Source organism: Falco peregrinus, chromosome 1, assembly GCF_023634155.1.
Source record: "Falco peregrinus isolate bFalPer1 chromosome 1, bFalPer1.pri, whole genome shotgun sequence".
Taxonomy (NCBI): Eukaryota; Metazoa; Chordata; class Aves; order Falconiformes; family Falconidae; genus Falco; species Falco peregrinus.
In genome coordinates, this window is record NC_073721.1 from 75,461,368 (window position 1) to 75,484,237 (window position 22,870).

Genomic DNA, 22,870 nt, shown 5'->3' on the forward strand with positions numbered 1-22,870 from the left:
GCCCATGTCTATTGTTGGATTTTTTTTTAATTTCTTCCTTAAGTTTCCAGCTCTTTCTGGATCTGTTGTACTTTACTCTGACTTCTGTGGTTTCTTCTAATTATAAAAGGGCTTACATTATGACAGTGAGACACAGAGACAAGCAATGGCACCATCATTCAACACGGCTACTTCAATAAGGTTTTTAAATGAGATCTGTCACTTCCCCCTCACCCTTCCACAATTTATAGAAAGAAAAATCTCAATCTTTACTCACACTTTTCCCCTTGTAAACCATATAGTGACAGTTCAAAATATAAATCAGCCTTGAATTGTTGTACAGTTAAAGCTGGAGCCAGCGTGCCTGCCTTACACCTTCTCTCAGTTTTGTGTCTAGTCGGCAGTTCGCTCCCACTTTTAGGAAAAAAGAGTAAGGAACACCTTTACAATACAGCATGTCACAAGCTGTAAATAGGGGCAGAGGAGGTGACAAATAATTAGAAAAGAGGACAGGAGGATTTGACCCTGCTGGCAGCACTTGGGCATGGCCAGGGTTGAGGAAGGATGGCAACCACGTTGAGAACGGGTTCCCTCAGACTTCCCTCCCTGCCAGTGGGAGATAGGCAAGGGGTGATGTAAATTTTACCTTTCCAACCTGCCACCTTGTCCCATGTGTGAGGGAGTGGGTCAGTCGTTACAGACCCCTGTACAGCCCTGCTGTCCGCAGCAGCGGTGGCATTGCCGGCCTTGGTGCAGAAAGCTGCTAGGCCAGGGACCGCCACCTCACTGAGCCGCTCCGAGAACAGCCTCTGATCCACGTAAACCTCTCGGCAATGGCAGAAGCCCAGCAATTTCCAGATGTACACCTCTTAGTTCCAAGGACTGAATGACACACGTCAGATATACAGTCGTATGAGGGACCACCATGTGGTGTTTTCCTCTGGCACACACAGATAACCAGAGAAAAGGGTCAGGTGTCCCACTTCCAGCCCTGAGAAGCTGGGTGCTGGTAAGATCTGGTGTGTTTTTCCTTCACAGAATCATAGAACAGTTTAGGATGGAAAAGATCTCTAAGGTCATCAAGTCCAGCACAGTAATGGAGCTGAACAGTCTAGTAGCCCTGGTTGTTTGAGGTCTTTTAAAGCTGTTTTGGTTTAGTTTTCTTTCTCTTCTAGCTTTTTTGTGCTTCTAAAACCTACTGAAAGGCTAACAACATTAAAATCACTGTCTTTAGAAGGCAGTTGACTTTTTCTGGTCTGAGATATGGGCACAGCTGGATGGAATAAATTTCCTTGAAAAGATGTGCATATATATCTTCATTTGAATATTTAAAACAGAAAGAAAAAACTCCTGGGCTTACCTTTCTAGTACTCTGTAGTACCATGGTCTTACTATTTATATGCTAAGAAGCTCAGACATTCATTATAATTTGCATTTGGCCTACATACCAGCTTTGAACTGGAGATACGTTCACTGCAAAGTCCTGTGTACTTTATAGAGAATTACACTGATCAAAAGAAGATAACAGGGAGGGAATTCACACACCTTAATCAGCTTTTGGTCGGGGCCACAGAGATAAGACTTCTTTTTTCTCTCTCCCCAGTGATGCAGGCTAGATTTCTGTTTGGGGTTTCTCTGTGTGCTCTGCCACCCATGTGCTGCGCAGTTGATTCACACACACGTTATAGGACCGAGGCATCAAGAGCATGTCAGATTTGCCGAGCATGTGCTAAGACATCTGAGCAACACATGCGCACAGTAGGTATGGTGCGCCTTGGATGGGTCAATGGAACAGACAGTGCCATGGCTCCGCTCCAGCTGCCTGTCAGCGGCGGTGCCTGGCTGGGAAAGGGGACCCACCAAAAGGGTCCCAAAGGGACTGCGTCAAAAATGAGGCGGTGGTTTAACCTTGTAGTTTACCTTCTCCTGAGGGGGGGGGGGGGCGGGGGGGGGGCGGGACAGGACAAAAAAAAACCAAACCAAAACAAAAAAAAAAAGGAGCAGTAGACAACTGTACTGTAGGGGACTGATGTTTCTTTGTGCTATCCAGTGTACAGGAATAAACCTAAAACTGTTAGTTCCAAAAGGTTTCTTAAAGGAGAAGCACTGAGACACTAGTAGAAGACTGAGACAAGAATGCTGATTTGCTTAACCCAATGATCCCCTTACACACTCTGCCTTTGCTTTTTAAAAAGCATGCATCTTATTTGCTCCAAATAACTCAAACCTGCCTTAGAAACCACTTTCTTAATTAGTGAAATACAACAGTCAATATCAGCAGAAGAAGGTCCAAAATTTTTTTCTGAGTCATTCTGCTTGGTTGGATGATTGCACTAAACAGCAGCTTCTGAAGGGAAGAGCTGCATAATTTAAAATTTCAGGGAGAAAAAAAATCTGTATTTGGATTTAGTCAAAACACTGGAAGTATCACTGGTACATATTTTTAATAATCATCAGATCTTGGCCTTAAGGTATCAAAAAGATTAACTGTAATAAGATTCAGACACCTTGCTTTATTTTTTTCTTTTTTTATCAGCTGAGACTGAAACCAGAAATACACAGCAATGCACAGGTATCATAACGAATCCCAGTGCAGATTTTTGGTGCTACCTTGTAATGCAGCTTCGTAAAAACATCTGAAGCCTGTCTGCACTGCCTGCCTGGGAATGTAGCTGATGACTTTAAGGTGCCCTTTGACAATGTGTGGCTTCTGGCTGCCTGAATTTCTCCTCTAGCTTTTATGGGTCTGGGGGAAGAAATTTTAACTGTCACTTTCTCCCTTTCTTATTATTTTCTAAAAATATTGAAAATAAAATTCACGATCTGCCTTTTTTGAATGATCAAGGAGCAAGATATGAGGATCAAATTATATACTGACATAAAAGAAGAACGTTTGGGTTTGCATTAAAAAAACCCCAAACTTCTAAGTTGTGATAAGCAATAACTCCTACTTGCTGTGATACAGATGTAAATCACATAGCTTGGGCATGAATCAAATGGAGGAGTTACATTGACTCCCAGTAAAAGTTCTGCAAATAAAATTTGAAATCGCCATGTTTGCCTTTCTTTTTTAAAGAATGCCTTATGGAAACAGCCATATTCCAATTCATATTACAAGAGATCAAAAGAAAAAAGGTTAAAATAACATCTCCATCTCTCTCTAGAATAATTGAGAGCTATATCTTATCCTTCTGTCTAGTATATCAGTATGGATTCCGGCAAGAAAGCAATTGGAAAGAATTAATGTGTGTCAGTTACAGCTCATCTGGGACAGCAACACTCAAATTCATTCATCATAATTTTATAGTTATTGCATGGCACCACTACAGAGCACTGTTAAGTTTGTTTGATTTATTTAATGACGAATTTGCAGACCTTAATATTGTTTTTCCTTTAAATTAAACTTTACTGATTCTCTATGTTTTGTAATTAGTTTCTTGAGATATAAAGGCACAGTCTTTTCTGTAGGTAAGAAAAGAGACTTATTGTCAATCCCAGTTCTGTATTAGGGTATTCTTTTATTCCGATAATTAAAAAATTATGCTCTATAGATGTAACATACATGTATTTATTTCTCTAAACAAAGGTACCAAAAGCCTAGGAATGCATCAGTATATTTAGACATCTGAAAAATGTACATTTGATATGTTTACCCATAAAAGTTTAGGCCAGTGTGCCAAGCTTCTTAACAACACACTTTATGAGTGATTAGTATAGAATAAAGCCAACAATGACAATAATTGCAACACTAGGCATGAAGAACTTATTTTTTGGGGACACACACACACCCGGTTGTGTGTACTCAGTAAAGTTTGTTTCTAGACAATTACACTTCATGGCAAAGTTGAAGGCTAGCTGAACCTCTCTCCTTAGGATCTGAAGGACCTTGAATGCTCCTTAGGAAACAGATTTTCATGAGGAACATAGATTTGTATTTTTGTTGTTAATTTATTTCAACTCCAAATGAGTGAAGAGGCTAGCATTTGGGCGTTAAGTTAGATCTAGCAAATAAAAAGGAGAAGAAAACTATGTGTACAATGGAAAGAACTTACTGAATGGATCTAAATCCTATGGTAGGTAATTTGATCTAATTTTTGCAGAAAGGCAAATGCCAGATGTTTGCTCCACTTTGATCTTAATAACACTTTAGGCTGCAGACAATAAGATTGGTTTAAAATTTATTGTCTCTTTGATTTCTCCATTCTAATGCTTTTTAAATTCTTTACACAAGACAGATCTATATATAGGCAACCGGGGTGGCATCAGAAGCGTTGTATACTTAAGACATTCTTGAAAACCTCAGTGTGGAACAGTGTTTGCTGTTTTATGCATCAAAACAAAGCCAGATTTTATACAAGCAACATTCAATTTTCTTTTTATTATAATGTCTCTTTTTATTTTGCATATGAAGTTCTGACTGTCGCATCTGTGGCACAGCTCCTTATATGCTTTTATCTTTCAATAACCTTATTAAAAGTCAAGACAATATATTAAATCAAAATTAAGCAGCAGGAGTTGAAAGTTAAGTTAATCCATTCCCTTGCATTGAGAGTGTAATATACGTAGATCTTCGATTTCACCATTAAGTTGCTTTTAGGATACTTTTTGTGCAGAATATGCCTTAAAAGGAGAGCTGCCACTGAACGGACACCAGTGATAGCCTCTGAGAAACCGTAACATCCAAGAGGCATCCAGCTTGCCTGCAGTTTCAGTCTTCACATTCAAGGAGGCTATTGCTCTGCAAATGTGTGTTGAACTCAGCTTATGGCTGCTTATTAAGCGGCCTCAGGTTTTTAGCAGAATATCTCATATATTCACTGTTACTGAGAAACAATGAAAAGCAAGTGAAACTGAGAACAGTAGAGCAAGATCAACGATTAAAAAGAAACAAACAGAAAAAAATCCTGGTATGCAGCCTGAATGTCTTATCATAATTCTTTGGCATAGTTCACAGCCATCTGTCCCTTAGATCCATGCATGATGTCTCTCAACAATTGTTTTCACTCTGCTCAGCCCAGTAGTCTGAAAGTTAAAAAAGTCGGAGTCAGCTTTCCTCGGAAAGACATTTGCAACTTTGCTGATGAAACTGCCACTGCTCAGCCAGCTGAGACAACTGCCACCCTGCCAGGTCTTCTTAAACTGGCAGTGTCCATGGGCTATCAGGAGTCGGCCGCCTCCCTACTCCCCCACCACCCAGTTTAATCCTTGCAAGAAACTCCTTTGTAAAGCAAAACAAAAATTCTTCCTTCAGAACCAAATATTTCGGTTCATTACCGAGAACAAAATGTTATACACAGATACATGGTAACAAATACTCTTCCTGCCACATAACCATGACTAGTGAGAAGAATTCCCATGACCTCACCCCAAGACAGGAGCTGGGTAAAGCAAAAAACTCTTCCAATGAGAATTGCCTTAAGTTCAAATGCATCTTTGTGTCTTTTCTTCCTTATCTTTGCTACATTTCCAGAGCTAAAACATCTTTAATGTAGTCTACTGTATTTATCACATTGACATTGAAATACTGTTTGCATCATTCCAGGGCATGTTTTGCCAATCCTCTCCTTGACATAATATACCACCTGTACCATTAGAGAAAGGTCTGATTGAAAAGACAGGACAACCAAGTCACAAAACATAGGGAGGTTTAAATGCCATTTGATTTCAATTAAAAGGTGTGCAGAAGCACTGGTTTCCTAAAAAGGCATGGTGTTATGAGACTCCAAAAACCTTTTGCAACACTAGCCCTTGTGCTTCGTGGTTAAAAGGTGTGCAAATGCTACCCAATGAAATTTAATGGAAGCCACACAAGGAAAGATTTTAGCCTCGACATTTATCTTTACCAACACATGGAACCACCTTGATCTGTTTTACTGTTGGTGAAAAAAGAAGGTAGTGTCTATTTCACAGGAGAGGATAGGAAGTAAGAGTCAGTGTGATGGATGGTGGAAAGAAACAGAGGGCAAGAGGGAAGAAATACGAGCGTCAGGTACTGCTCTCAAAGATGAGGTCTAGGCTGCTGTCAGAAAGTGTATAAATAGCTTATTAATAACAGGAGAGATGTATTGGCGTTAGTGTGAAAGGAGGAGCATACTCAGTTTGTATTGTGTTGTCAGAAATAAGCCGTCTAGGTCGAGTACAGTTATATTTGTTAGGTAAGAATAGACTATGCCAGTACAAGTCAAGTACTGATCAATTTCTGTGAAAATATTCACTCACCTCAAGGCATTTATCCAGCAGATTACACTGCAGTAACCTCTGCCACCTCTATCAAATCTGTCACATTCACTTGCTGGGGGCATAGCTGCACTTCAGGGTAGCACAGAAATCCCAGATAAGTTTTAACCTCATGAACATGGTTACCAGCAATAATTTAATTGCAAAAGCATGAGGTTTATTTAATTAGCATCATTCAATGGGTGAGACAAACCCTGCTTTCTGTCCCAGCATAGGGAAAAAAAAAAGGGTTATCAGGGAAATGTTCTTTTAATCTTCTATAACGATTACATCAGATCGTTGCTGAGCACACTGACATTTAAGAATGACACCCTGGTTCTCTTCCCACTTAACCCGCCTGTCCCAAACGCAGCTCGGCTTCCACCTGGGGCTGACACATGGGGAAAAGAAAGACCAGAATCACCTGGTGAGGTGACGCTGAGGAGGGGGTTCATGCTGAGGGGAACCCCTGCAAAGTGGGGTTTGGTGCTATTTCCATCTTGTCCTTGCTGGCAAAGGAATGAATTCAGGGAGGAGTGCACTATACACCTGCAGGGCACCCTTGACACAAGCTCAGCAGCTTGCTGCTGCAGTTTCACTGGCAGTGCTGGTACAACTAACATCTCCTGGGAAGCAATCTGGTTTATTGCTCTACGCCCAGATTTTTTTGAGATATTTAGGAAATGCTCCATTTGGTGTTGTTGCAGGTCTTGCTTGATTTAGGCACCTAAGTCTCATTTCCAGTGACCTGCAATACGGTAAGTTGTTCTTTGATCTATTATTTCTTTTCCAAATAAAATTACTATTGGGCAATATGTTTTGGTTCTGGTTTTTTAAGATTTCAGAGGCTTAATTAATTCAGTTTGCTGCTGAACAATGTACTGCCTGATAGCTGTGGAAATAGGTTCTCCAGACTCTGGATTGTGCCTCTAAGCATAAACTAAGCGTAGAGGCTATTCACGTGAAACATTACAAAGGAGCTACAGACTGTAGCCTTTCCTCAGGGCTCATTGTTGGTACAACAACGTGAAATATATACATAGTTTTCATTCGGGTCAAAAGAAGCTGGAAGCTGGGGTGGCAGCTCCGTTTTTTCCAGCTTCAGCCTCAGTCTGTTTGGCTTTGCATAAAAACCTAACCTTACACACAGCCTTGGACAGGACTTGTTTTAGGCAGATGGTGCAAGCTGCCAAAGCTTCTATGTAGGGCTGTGTTTGGGGAAGGACCTCGGCAATGTAAGGCCTGGAGTGCTTATTACCCTCTGAGCTGGAATCGGATGTTGCTCCCTGAGGCACAGGTCAGCACGGCTGTCATGCATAGATGAGACCGTCTGCTCCTCTCAGTCGGAGAGGGATGTTATTTTCTTAAGGAGCAGGATGTTATTCCTAGAGGTCTGCCCCTTGGTAGGGTCAAGAGTAATATTTTATGGTTAATGTTTATGATTAATTTTGGCTGTGGCCTTTCCTTTCAGAATTTGTATGGTGTCGGTTCAAGCTGGTAAGGGGGAAGCTTGACAAGGTTGAGGCGTGAACCGTATGCTCACTTTTCCTTCCTAAGTAAATACTACAACAACAACGCACATGGGAACCAAGCAGCACATTCCTAAATCAAACCAGAAGATTCACACAAGGAACTTAAACAGTAGGGTCCAAGAGGGTGGGTTTTGCCTTTTTATTTTTTTCCCTCTTCCAAAGGATATATTTTCAGAAGGATGCCTTGGGAATAGGCTCAACACAATCCCAGGAGCAAAAAAGGGCAGTTGGGCATCAGATTTCTTGTGCTCACATCGCTTAAAAATTAGTATCGCCTTTGCCCCTTTTCTCTCAGAAAATGTCTGTTTAAAGTAAGGTGAATGATTCTCAGCTGTTCAGTGCTGCTCAAAGGATAGGACATGCTAACATCACAGTGTGCAGTGAGTTTATATTGAATCTCGCTTTTGGAACATATCCAGATTTTTTGCCTGGCTTTGAATAGGATCTTTAGATTCATATGCAAGTTATTCTCTTTGTAAGAATCTTAACTCTTCTCTCAGCTTCTGGAAACTGTGATTTCCCTTCACATTTTTTATTAATGTAATAGTTTCACAATAGGCTTGCAGATGGATTTGGTTTGATATTCTAGAAGACACTTAAGACTAAAAGAGGTGAGAAACTTATTTTAAAATCACAAGGCATTCTTTTTGTTGTCAGGACATGGTGTACGGTCCTGTAACTTGCTTTCTGTGGCAGTATCACCAGAGAGCAACAAGTAGAAAGAAGACATATTCTTGTGGTATTGTGAAAATTTCAAAAATATGCTATTGTCTGCAAGCAATAAAGATGGCAGCTTCAGAAGTGGGTGCATGAAGCAGTCTCAGAAACCCATCTTGGATCTACATTGTCATTTTGGAGTTTTGGAATGCATCATCCGATGGGGGTGGGGGAGACCATTATATAAGGGCTTCTGATGATGATTTTAAATCAGGAAAAAAGAGAGCAAAATTCACATGGTGAAACACCTTCTCTCTCTCTTTCTTTCGACTCTTGTCTCTCATTCATCCTCTAAGAACTAATTTCTGTAGTCAGAGAATACACCTCACATTGTGCTTTCCTTTCGAATTCTCAGATCTTTAAAAATCTTTCAAATCTTTAAAATTGCTGAACTTCAGACCCTAAGGGTAACAAAGTTTTGGTAATGCATACACCTCAAACATCTGAAAGCATTTTGTGATCTATAATTAAATCCCTATTATCCCACATCATGAAGGCACAGCCTCCTCGGGACATTTGCATCGTACCTTACGCGTCTCAAAGACAGGGTCATTACGACTGCTCTGAATCACATATAAAACTAGCACAGTCAGTCCTCATCAATACTTCAGTCGAAATCAAAGTTGCTCAAGGTTAAAAAAAAATAAAATGGGCACAGCACACTTCTGTCTGATTCATAACCAGTCACCAGCCCAACATACTGCTACAGATGCTGCAAGTGAGATTGGCAAAGAGCACTTTCAAACATCATCGTTGCCATTTTTTGAGGTTAGTAAGAGAAGGGAAAGATAAAAAATATAGACTTCAAAACTTAAAAATGTTTCCCTGAACTATCATATGTGGTCCTTTGGAGATCACTTTATGTGGCCATTTGTGGGGTCAAGCTTTTCATAACAAGTTGATTTAAAATTTTACTGCTCAGCTAATTACATAATTGTAAAATTCTCAATGGTTGATTGGCACTATCTTGATTAGCTATGAATTGTGTGATAGGTTTTTATGCCTGACTGCAACTAATAAGAGTCTGAAATAAAACTTTTGTAAGTATTAGTACAAATACTTACAAGTATGACCAATAATCTGGCTGAGAAATTTGGAGATCAATTAATGGAGCCATTTCAAACGGCTTAATCATTGCAGTCCTGGAATTTACAGTTTGAATAAATTTCATTATTAGCAATGAACAAATGTTGGAGCTGGATAAATGCACATGAAACTAGCAATGGTTTCTTAAATGGAGGGAGAAAGAGGAGGACAGAAAAATTTACAAAGAGGAAACAATGCAGAAGAAAAAAAAAGCAAGAAGTCTTATAACACACTGTGACTGAAAAAATTATTCCTCACTCACCCCTCACATTCTTTTTCAGAAGCTGCAGAGGGTTTTCATGAAGGCCCAGCATGCCTAAACAAGTTTCACTCAGAAAGAATAAGTTGTAAAAGTTAAATCACCACTCATTTCTTTTGAGTCTGTCTTCAGCTGTGATCTGTGGAGCTTCGGTTTCTCTTGTCAAGGATAGATAAAACAGTACTGTAAGCCCCAATTAAAAAAACCCCAACTTTTCTTAAGTGTCTGGGAATTACCTGTATAAGAGCAGTACTTCTTCCAGCAGTAGCCAATACAGTAGATTGCCTATATGGAAGCCAGAAACTTCTGAAGCCCATACACCTGTTCATCTACCATCTTACAGAAGGCATTTGGTACATACATGAATGTGTCAATGTCAAAGATTGTAAGATGCCAAACCCCTACAGCAAATAGACACAACGAAATGCAATGATTATGTAGAAGGCAAAACCAAGGCTTGCAAACTCTTTTGAACATTTTTTCATCCTTCCTAAAAAGACAGCACGGAATGAAAGGCAGATACTCTATTTGGCTGGCTTTGTGGCTTATGCTATTTTTTGCACCTGGAATCCCTTGTTTTGTTGACTTATGGTAGTGGCACTCTCAAGACCAAGGACTGCTTTGTTTGACCTAGTGTATTCATCAATATATGCATTGTTAATTTAATTATTTTGCAAGGCACCTTGGGATGTGCCTTTATGAAAGAGGTTACACATAGAAATCCCCTGTCTGCTTTGATTAAAGTTTTGTGACAAGCACATCTCAAATGCTAGTCATAAGCTCATTAGCTTTTAAATTATTTTAATAACTACAGTATTCCAGCTTTTAATATTGATTTTGTGCTAACTATATTTTCCTGAACTAATGGATGTATGAAAATTTAATTATATAATACTGAAATATAGATATTAGATCTATGAATGGATCAATTTCTTTTGCCTTATAAGTAGCATAGCCTGTATTAGAGATGTGTGTATAATATAATATAAATATATATATTAAACCCATTAAACATATGCATATAAATGTATCTGCATATTAACTGGTATTTCCTGCTTTTATCTCCAACTTTAACCCTTGTAATATTTACAGATATGAAACAATGCATCTCTGAAATTATTGAATTGTATGAATCTAATCTATTAATTAGAAGCAATTTGTATTCTAGTACTTAACAGCAATCTATCATAGATCAACTTTGTGCTTATGAAGTAACACTTTTAAATAACCCTAGAGCTGAAATACACTAACAATTAAATAATGAATTCTACAGCATAGAAAACATGGTTTATGTCTGATGAGAGCTTTGTACTTTTAGAAAAGTAGCATTTATTTTAGAACTTTAGGATTGGTCTCACTAATTTGGATTTCTGTTCATCTTTGGTTCAACTTTTATTATGTAGGTTTATTCTTGAAAATAAATTCACTTTATCTGATGTATTTGCTTCCCTGCATGTGGCATTTCTCCCCCGGAACAACTGGCACAGCACTATGGCAAATACTGCGCCTTGGCTAGAGCTTGGGAGTTGTTGAAAAAATCCTGTGTTCCAAGAAGCACAAAGACAGCTCAAGAACTTCAGGACTCCAACACTTCTTTCCGACCCAAGGGTCAAATTTAGGTTTTTAATGAACACTAAATCAGTTGTTCATGTGGATAAAGAAAAAAATGTCATCTGACATCTTGGCATGTCAGCAGGATTCCAAGCAAAAAAGCTTATAACATCCATCTCTTCAGCAGTACACCATCTTATTGTCTTAAAGGATCAAGAAACTAGGCAAGACATAGTAAGAGGAAGAAAAGACAGCAACTGTCTCTAACTTGGATTGCTTTGGCTTAGCTAATTGTAATTAGGATGACCTAACCCGTCACATACTTAACTGTTCAGTACCTATATTGATATTTCTTACATGCTCATCATGTGGTATGTAAGCATCTAGCATGGTCTTCCCAGTACCTGTGTCCCCCCTTCTCTTCTATAGAAAATCGATTGCAAACAGTTCTTCATATTTGGTTAATGTCTACACCTTGGTGATTATTTCTAATCTGGCTTCTCAAATTCATTTATGCAGCTGAAATCCTTGCTCAGGTTCTTGTCTTCTCCAGTCTCAGTGTGGTAGTCTCTTCTGTGATGAGAAATGCAACTTTTCAAACCAAAACCCATTGGTTTGACCCTGCTGCTGTAGATCTGCTGAGTATCTCCACTGGCTCTGTCTTTTAACCCGAGTAGTTTGATAGGATTTTCAAGGTCCTTCGTAGCATATCTCTGCTCTTACTCTCTGTTGATACGATCACTCCAACCTCTGATAGGCTAAGGATAATGATTTTCAAACAAACACAGTAAGCTATTCTCAGAAACATCCAAAACCAAATCACATTTTTTCTATTTTAAACTTGTGTGATGTGTGCTGCGAAAAAAAAACCCCTCAAAACTGGCTAAAATAACCAGTCTTTGGAGAATTGCTGAGCATCCTGGTGAAGATGCTTCCGATTTCTGTACTCCCTCAATGGTCAGCTGCTGGATGAAATTACTGCATCATTTTATACTTAAATTGTAATTGTTTTCTATTCTGTCTGTTGAGAAACTGGAAAACATATCTCTGATGATCTATAGTAAGGTTTCCTATGCTAACAGTCTAGAGAAATACAAGTAACAGTAAAATATAGATAAAACTGTAATTTATACTTTTTTCCCTTTAGATAATGGATCTCAAATATTAGTGTCTGGAGACATGAATGATACATACCTTTGAGACACTATTTTAATATAATTTTGTGAGCAGTGTGCTCTGAGTTACTGAAAAGCATTAAAGAGCTTTTCAATATTATATATTTGGAAATGTGACAAGTTGTCAGAAGTGGCATGAGAACTAAAGGAAATCCACATCCCCAGACGTGTGTGCAACCCTTCCCAACATTTATTAAAATACCTTCACAAAATTTATATCAGTAAGCTACATATTTGAATTCTTTGGAGATCCCCAAAATATTGTGTATCTTTTTAACAAGCACACTGATCCTGGAATATTAACTGGATCAGTAAAGCAGTGTAAACAATAGCAAGTTATTTAGACTTAGAATTATTCAAACAGAGAAACCTACAGTATCTCAACAATATATTTTGCATACAAAAATACAATTGATAAAATGAACAAAAATACTGAGAAGGAAAATACAGTCTTTTATTTACAGTCAAGGGTTCCTTAAGAATTTAGTTTAAAAATAAATACTCCATTCCACTACAATAACTTTTACAAAGTTAATCATGTGCACATCTTTTTTTTTGAGAAAATTAAACTTTCAGATACATAGTAGAAACACACACACACATATAATCGCAATGCAAAGGAGAAGCACCTGAATCTATTTAGCTTTTTTTTAAAAGATGTTTATAACATATTTAGTTAAGAACTACCCAAAAGAGTTTGATTCCTGAAAAATAAAAAAACCCTAAACTGTACTAATATTCCATTATTTTTGCTGTATATTTTGTGGGATGAAAAATACAAAGTTGAGATCAACTCAAATGACAACAAGTATATGACTGCTGAGTTTATGTGTGAACATGCAAGCAAAACTATGATTTTACTAAAGAAAATCCCATATGGACATGAGAGACTTAAACCCTGTTACATCTGTGAAGCTTGCTAGGTACACAGAGAACATTAATAACATTGCGAGAGAACTTGCCCTTTTGCTACATCTTCAGAGAGAAGTTAACCTGCCAAAGAGACCTGTATTTTGATGGCTTTGAGTCATACGGAGAGAAGAGGGGGAAGAGTACCAACAACAACATTCAGAAGTGCAAGTATTCAACTCAAAATCATTGCAAAAGAAACCAAAAAAATTTTCAAAATAATTAAAGTTGAAAATCATACTATAATCCTACTAAAAACAGTTTCCAGAAGCCAGCTCTGATTCTTCCCCAGATTTTGCCTCCTATAACTTCTGAATATGGCAAAGCTTTCAGCTTGTACAGAGAGTTTAGCTTGTACAGCTGAGTGCAATGACAGGGGCAGCTTTTCTTTTTGAGGGTGATATACCCAAAAAATTAAAGTGTCATTAAAATAAATACATATATTTTTTTTTTTAAATCTGTTTCTCCTGGGCAACCTATTGTCAGTCATCAGATGGGGATTCAGAACTTTGCTGAGAGCTCCTACAAGTATATTTACCAACTCTCCATAATGTCTTTATGCAATCCCATCTGACATGGAACATGAGTTTTCTCTTCCTTTGCAACAGGTATCATTGATATTTCAAAACCAGTGCAATATGACAAGAACGCGTTTCATTTGATGTAGCTTTTCTGAACTTGGCACCTAAAAATCCATTAAATTTCCCTCTCAGGTCTCTCCCTTTTCTGAGCTATATGCAGGTGAAACAGTGTTGTTCAGGCTACAGTAGTGGTAAGTGGAGCTGTTTGTGCATGCACAGATTATTTGACTAATGCTCCAGCCCCCACAGAAGGTTGCCCAAAACAAGCTGAATTGATCATCTAATATAATATAATATTTTAATTAAAACCAACAAACCCAAACACATTGATAGAAAGTTACATGAGGATGGACTTAATCAAATGAAAATCCACTAGAAAGAAACAGTGAACTTTGTATTTCAATGGCACTTTTAACCAACATCTTCATTTTAGGTACATTACTGAGTCTTTTTACTTGGCCTCTGGATAAGTGATGGAAAAGATGTATAAAACATAATGCCAGAACACTCGGATACATCTCCCATATCACACATAATTCTGGTCTGGAATAGAGCAGAAGTTGATTATGGAACTAAATGCTCAAGTTCTGCCTCCTACTCAGAGACACAGGTTTTCTTGACATAAAATAAGAGAAATGCATGAAAGCACTGTATTGATTGTCTAACTCTTTGAAAGGGAGTTGTGTTCAGCTTAGGTGAATTGTGAAGGTTCAACTCGCGTGCAGTAAAGCCATGTAAGTCTCTATTGTGGTTTAGAAGTTAATTGACCTCTCCGCACCTGATAGTTGAGTTTTCCTTGGATCTTTAGCAGCCAGTTTGGTAACTACATGACCACTTTTAATAAAAGAAGGAGAGTGGGGAATTATATGAATTGCTGAGGAAAACCGGTGATAGAGAAGTTCCCCATGCCAGTTTGCTAAATTTGAACACTACAGGGAAACTTTAAGGAGTGAGATTCATATGTCTGAACCTTCTAATTTCTTCACAGCCCTTCTGAAACACACTGGACTGTAACACAAAATGAATAACTGAATGAAAAAGAATCAGAAAAAAAGTATCATTTTTATGTGGAATTTAAAGACATCAGTTTTATTCCTTCAACTTTCTGTCAGATATGAAAGAAGTCTAGACTAGAACTGTGACCTTGTTTCATTTTGATTCGTTACAGAATGGTATCTTCCCCCCTAAAATCTAGAAGATACCCACACCACAAAAACCCATTCTAATAAAGGAAAGAAACAAGAATTATAAGACGATGACCATGGCTTTTATCCAGGTTATAGTCATTAGCTGCTAATGGCAATATATTCCTTAAACTACTTTACAACTAAGAAATAAGCACCAGGTGCTATACTATATATATATATATATATATATGTTAATTTCCTGACTATTGATGCTCCAAGCAGTAGGAAATAGTGCTGTATTCTTTAATCTCTACACAGTTTCTGCAGTTTCTGTAACATACTGTCTGTGGATAGCTGCTCAGGATGAGCATTTGCCCAGCTACAATGGGATGTATTTACAGCATGCCACATGAGAAAGTAAAAATACTGAACTACAAGCTCGGTCCCTCTGGGAGAAGCCAGAGAGAAAATGTACCATTTAAAGTTTTTGAATGCATAATTCACAGACTGACAAAAATCAGGTTGTTGAAGATTCAGAAAAAGATTAACCAGTGAACAGATAGTACAGCTCCCCTTTCTAAAGCCACTTGAGCGTAACCTATGAGGATGCTGTGTGTTAGAGTCAATATAGTGCATGTATCTCAGACTGTGTCAGTACTCTTTAGAACCTGGAGCTTATCAGATACATTACAGTTGAATAGGTATCACAAGAACACCCCACCTGCCATCTTGAGGATTATTTTATGCCCCAGTTAACTTCTAATTGTGGTGAAGACAATAGTTATCAGTGATGACAGAATTTGGCCCCATTATTTGGCCCCAGGCTACAACTGCTAGTTTCTGATTAGGAAAGCCTGAGAACTCGGATGGCACGGCAGCTAAACTCTTCTTACCTCTGGGAAAACATGAAGGTTCCTGGCAGGACAGCACCAGGAAGCCTGGAATTCAACTGCCTGTTGGGACTCTCTTAATGGATCTCTCGTTCAACAGTGTTTGTAGTCAACATTTTAGTAGTTGCAGCACAATAAAAGAGTAAGAATATATAAGTGATTCTGTTCATATTAAATAAATACAAGAACACAGGCGCAGAATGAAGTTCACATATGAATGCAGAATCTCTGAAATCTGTAGAACCTAATTAAAGAATACATAAAACTATATAAATTTTCTGCTATTTTGGAAGAGTCTACCAGCTTTTACTTTAATCTGGAAATATAAAGATGATCTCTTTCCCTTTTGAAAATGTATGGCCGTTGGCAGTATTTTCCAGTCTCCCTTCCAGGAGTCCCTGGGGCAATGGTGGCTCAGGCAACTCAACTGCAGTGTAACTCCAGAGAATCTGTACTTTTAGGAATTGATGGCTAAAGCAAAGGTGCTGTGCCAACAGCCTCATTCTCCATTCTCCAAAAGCTCCCAGAGTTCCAAAACCTTTTGAGGCTGCTCCTACCACAGAAAAGAAATCTATGTCCCATACTGGGATATTTCAGGAGAATTTTCATAACAGGATTCTAAAAGAGATTTTATTCAGTCCCATGACCTCATAATGTCCTCTACAGGTATTTTTTACTGTGTGATCCAGAGGAATACTTATCTAAATAAAACTACTTGCATATATAAGCACTATTAGCCTCTATAAAAAAGCTTTGTATTACCTCAAGACTGTTGAAGACAAAATTGAGGTGACAAAGTATGAAATGAAATTAACAAGAAATGTCTAACGAAAATAAAATAAAATTGGTGCCTTTAATTTACTCTAAGATGACAACTGGCAAAAACAAACCACAGGAAACACAATGCTGTTCTACATTATGGGAAAACTTAACGCTACTTGATAACGTACTACCAGGAAGGTGGTGCATTCTGGGTTTAAGTTATCAGTTCAGCTTTTTCACTTCATTGCTTCTTAAAACAAATGTTCTCTTTTACCCAGTGCTTACAGTTTACACAGAGGCCCTAATTTAAAGCTTGAATTCTATGAGGTATCGCATTAAGGTCATTTAAAGCCAGTTGAAGCTTGCCAAATTTACTGAAAACATAGAGTTTAGGTGTACATTTTCAAGTGGAAAAAAACTAACATCCATTTTAGTAATGTTTCTAAGAATATTTTTTGAATTGAAAATAATTGTAAAAAAACCCAAACCAACAAACCAAGAAAGGAAAGTTCTTGCAGGCATTTTGAAAAAAAAAATTTGCAAACCCAACTATTATTGAAAAGTTACACCAATTTTGCTTGCACAACTTTTGAACTTTAGATCTCTAAAAAAATTGCATAAAATTGTTATGGTTCAAACACCAAAACATCAAAAGCAGTGGAAATATTTGGTAATAATATTAACAGGTCATATCTAATATTTCACTAAAAGGAGAGACCATTATTTAAATTTTGCATCACATTACCTGGACCCAAGAGAAATTCCCTTGCATATGCTCAAACCTTTGACAAATACTAAGGAACTTGGATTTCTGTGATTCTGTGACTTCACATTGTGCAATCTAAAATGCCAATTTTCTCAGACCTAGCTTGGGAATCTCTAAAACAATGTTGAATTTCACAGCATATAAATTTGCTACCTTTTAAATACCACAAGATGCATCAGACAGATACTAATTACTTAATCATTTGTAATACAAGTGTTTATAATTTGACAATGGTTTCCTGCATTATGTTGTTCTACACCACACTGTTTGTGATATTTTAAATTTAAAACCACAACAAAGAGCTCTTTTAGCTTGGATAAGAATATTCCAATAGAGCTGAGAAAAAAATACTTTATTAGGTCTTTTGACATTCTTACATTTTTCTGTCTAGAGGAACTATTTGAACTGGTGAGCCAATGGATATAGGACACCACTTAGGTACATCTGAACTGAATCCAATAAGCTGCATTAGACTACACAAACCTTCCAGAAAGATGTTCCATCCTGACTTGAATGTGTCAGAAAATGAAGAAACCACAACTATCTTTGCTAACATCTTCCAGTGGTTAACTAACCTCATTACTAACAGTTTGGAATTTATTGCTAATTTTAATTTATCTGGTTCTAATTTTTATACTGTATTTATTATATTTTCTTATGCTGGCTCAAGGAATCATTTAGTTCCTAGTATTTTCTCTCTTTGGAAGAACTTACTGAATATAATCAAGTTACCTCTTAACTTTCTTTTTTATTTTCTTTACATTTATATGCAAACACATAGGCTTATCTTCAAAAGAAGAATGCCAAAGAGAACTCTCCAGACTGCAAATCCTGAAATTCACTAACTGGCATTGATAAATTCTAAAGGTGTTGAAAAAGGAAAAGGGAAAAGGGAAAGGAGTGAGATCCATAACAATATTGAACAAGATTAGACAAGGCCAAGAATGAGCAAAACCTGGGTGGATATGATTTTCTGAAGTGATAAACTTAGACTGGTGCCTAAACACATATTAAGGAGGTAGATTTTCAAATCTATGTCAATGCTGTAATGAGATGAATATTTCTAACTTGTCTGGGTCTTTCTGAAATTCCACATCCACACAAGATTAAGGCATCCATTCTTAAGATATTGACCTGAAGCAATGAAGAAATAGTATTACTAAATAAATAAAGACAGTCTTCCACTGTGCCATATTCATATGCTAAGAAAGAAATTGTTAACAATTAACAGGAAAATAAGGGCAATAAGTACCCTGTACATCATATGGAAAATGAAATATTTTATCATGTGTCATGTAGTAAAAAATTAGACTGGTCAGAGATAACCTGGCTGTTTGTATCTGGTTGGAGGAAATATCCTCAGTAATTCAGAAAGGTTGAAATCCTGTGTAAACTTTATCCTTCCTAGAACCGCTTAAGATATTCAATTATTTTTTCTTTGCTTTCTGAATATTCCATCCATTCTACTTTGATTTTCTATATGTACAGAAACTGAATATCATACAGTTTCTATTTTGCTACAAAAAAATTCCTGTTAAATATGAAAGAATAATATTAAATCATACATTTACAATCCTATAATAAAACACATAATAAAACATTTACATGGGTTAGTCATGGCAAAACACCTGGGTAGTTTTCATAGATTAATAAAAACACAATGAAAATATAATTTATATTGTCAAAATATCTCAAAGACACTAAAAGGTCTTCCATTTTAAAATCATTAAGTGGTAACATAAATAAGGTAAAGAGCACTTCACAAATTATTGATATTTACTAATCTAAACTGAATTTTTCCTAATAATTTGATTTATAAATCAGTAATGTATATTATTTTCCTGGGTAATAAGCACCTACTGAGTAATACACATTTTAATAGTGCTTTACTTTACAGACTTCGAGAAGCTTGGCAATAAAATTGTTGAAAACAAAATGAAAGCCATGAAAAAAACCTCTTACGCCACATCTACTTTGTGGTCACAGAAGTGATTTCTGTGTGGCGTAGAAGCATTTTAAATTATATAGCCCAGAAAGTTTTAACTGTCTAGCTATTGCTGCTTGGCTTAATTTAGTCCAATCTTTACTTTTACTTCCTTGACAGCAATATAGACATGTACCAGAGACTTCTCTCCATTTCATCTTTTTATTTTTTTTCTTTTCTCTTCTCCTATTTTTCCCCCCAAACTAGAAATCTCAGGGTAAAGTCAGGCACCAAAGTTAACGCAAGCTTAAAAGATAATTTTTGTTGACACTTGGTGACCCCAAGATGAATGCTGGTTGATGCCCACTTGTTAGGTCTGTAGTGTCTAAACACTTCATAACTGAACAGCTTACATAGATATGTTGTATCTGTTAATGTAACATTTTAGTGAAGGTCAGCAGGTGCACAACTGCCACTTCAATTACTGTCTGAAGACACTTCTGGGTATTACTATGGGTGTAAGTGTGATATTTAGCTGGTGAAATCCATCTAAGAGTCTTAAAGTCTTGATTAAGAGAGTGAATCAAATAGTCTGGGTGATTTTTTTTTTTTTTTTAAACTTAAAAATAGTTTAACTAGTAGTAGAGGATTTAAGTCACGGGTGAAGCTGGAATCAGAATCTCTGTCTTGAGAGGAAGATCACTACAACTGAAAGTGAGGAAGAAACAATGTCTTTGTGCTATATAAGTTTTTGAATCTTCTGAAAAAATAGCCCAAATTCTTAAAACTTTGGCAAATTGATAATCTGAAAAAAGAATTACAAATCTGATGAAGGAATGGTTTACATTATTAATTTTAATTTTAATCCCTTTTTATATACATTTTTCATCATGTGAAAATGAAAAGTGAACTTGAACTGAAAACTCAAAACTTCACATTTAGAAAATTTGAAACAGGGTATTTCAATAATGGAAAAACTTTTTGCCATAATAGGTTTCTAATGAGAATTTTCAAGACTAATCCTTTTTCACAAACAGTGCTACTCTTGTTGACTAATATTTCAAGTAAAACATTTCATTGAAAAACTCCTGATCAAGTCAAATGGCAATATACACTATCTTCATGAAAATCATATCAAAACTCAACACTTGTTTGCTTAAACACTCATCAGAATTGCCCTGCTTGCTGTTGTTCTTTGGCTTTTATAAACATTATTGCTCCTTTTGTTCATCACTAATAATATTGGAAACAAATGTACTTTACCTATTTGGTGGAAGACAGAAAACTTACATCTTTGGAATTTACTTCTCTGCAATGGGAATAGTCAAACAACAAATCAGATTATTTTTGCTGGTATATTACTGACTGTTTTCATAAGAATTATGCTTACACATCTTCAGTGAATCTGCAGCAGCTAGAAACTAAAACATACAAGGGAGTCTTGATTCCCTTGTTTTTATCTATGAGAGAATGAGAGAGAGATTCATTTAAGAAACCTGCAATATATGAAATCTTCAAGTAAATTCATGAATGGGGGTCTCCACAACCACTGTTTTCCTTAATAAGTGTACATTTCTAGGGGTGACCTTGCCTTAGGTTTCATCGCAATTTCTCTATCTAAGTTGCTGTATGGATGTCTGTCTCACATATTCTTTCCAGCTTCTAAGCGAAGCACTAATACCTTGCCCCTATTACCTTTTCCTACTTTTTTGCTTCACCTAATTTCTATTATTTCTAAATTTCCTGCACCTAATTTCTCTTTGTAACCAACTTCAGACACCGTTGGCAGAAAGAAGGGGATTTCTCTCTTACAGACAGCAAGCAGAAGCGTATTTTCTTGTTTGTTGTTCCTATTTATAGGCTGTTACCTACTTGTATTTAAAAATCACTTTTCTGTTTTACCTTATATTAACTTTTGCTTCAAGATCTCTTCTTCTCAGAATCTAAATCCCTAAAATGCAGCAAGAATCTTCAAGTAACGGTGGGTATTCTGTAGTTTTTTTTCAAGCTCTGCTACTTTACGGGCAATGGTTATAATGTTACAGGAGGACAGTGAGACTCTCTTATTTCTTCCTCAAGTTTTACTTATTAGATTTTATATCTACCTATACCTATATCGATACTGATATAGATATGTAAGTTAGACATTCTTCATACAAATATAGGGGGACAAGAGCAGATTGCATAATGTATTTTAGAGTGAGATATTCACTCTTAAAAGAAAGCTTTCAATAGAATTGAAAGCCAGAGATTTAATGGCAAATGTTTAAGTTCATGGGAACATATTGTATTTCAGTTCAATGAATAATGACTAATAATACCATCATTTCATGGAATTGATATTTTCAATATATACTGAAATAAAAATATACATTTTTATAATTTTTCTTTTGAAGCTCAAAATTTAGGAAATGTTAGGTTAAAACCATAAAAATAATGAATCAGTTATGCCATCAATCACAAAACTAAAGAATTAGAAGCTATTCATTTTCATGTGCAAAATACTGTTTCCATTTCAATGTATGGCATAAGCTGAAGCTTCTATAAAAATATTTATAGTAAAATACAGCATAAATCTATACTTACATTTAATCAGTTTTAGAAAGATGCATCCAATAGTTAGACACTATAAAATTATGTAGAATCAGTCAATTTTGCCTCAGTTACTGCTGGAGTAACAAAAATTACGATGTAGTAAGTCTTTTGTGAGCTGAATAGCATATTTGCTCTCATCTACACAAAGCCCTGTAAATAACCTACAGGTTGTTAGTCATTACTTAACTCAGCATCCTAAATGCTCATTTTAGCTCTTCCATATTAATGCATTACGCACAGAGTACTCTGAAGAACCATTAACAACCAGATGCATTTTAAGCAATGTAAGGAAGAGTTACAGAAAATAACTTTGACTTCCCATGTAAAAACCTTCTTAGAATTCCCTCCAATAAATGTACAAACCCCTCTGAAGGAACTCAGAAGTCTTTAGTGGATTGTCTTGGAACAGATCAGCAAAGCAGAATTCAGTATCTAACATAAGGTGCTCCCTGGGCCATGTCTGTAGTAAAGCATCATGCAAGGTACAAAGTCACACTATCATTTTCGGTTTTTTCTTCTTTCAGTTGGTAGTCACATTGGCTTCCTTCTGACGCAGTCGTTCTTTCTGTTAAGGAAAAAGAAAGAGTTTCACTATCATTCTTGTGTATAATTTTCCATCTCCTCTCAAGTTGCTCTAAGCATTTGGTCTAGAAGACTGAGAAGTACTAAACAAGTCACAGTAGAGTTTTCTTAAAAAAAAAAAATCATGTCTGGAGCCCTCAAGGAAGGCTCAAAACCAGTTCATTACTTACTGTGTAAAAACTGAGCTTGCTTTAGCTATGCACTTGCCAGATACTGTGT

The 22,870-nt window shown here is 36.7% G+C and overlaps 1 protein-coding gene across 1 annotated transcript in view; it reads right to left on the minus strand.

Annotated features, from left to right (window-relative positions):
- Positions 1-12,948: 12,948 nt before the first annotated feature.
- Positions 12,949-22,870, minus strand: part of FMN1 (formin 1) — a 148,155-nt gene continuing 138,233 nt past the window's right edge. The window contains exon 17 of the mRNA XM_055813279.1: positions 12,949-22,634. Coding sequence (XP_055669254.1) covers positions 22,590-22,634 — 45 coding nt within the window. The 3' untranslated portion in view covers positions 12,949-22,589. The remainder of the gene's footprint in view (positions 22,635-22,870) is intronic.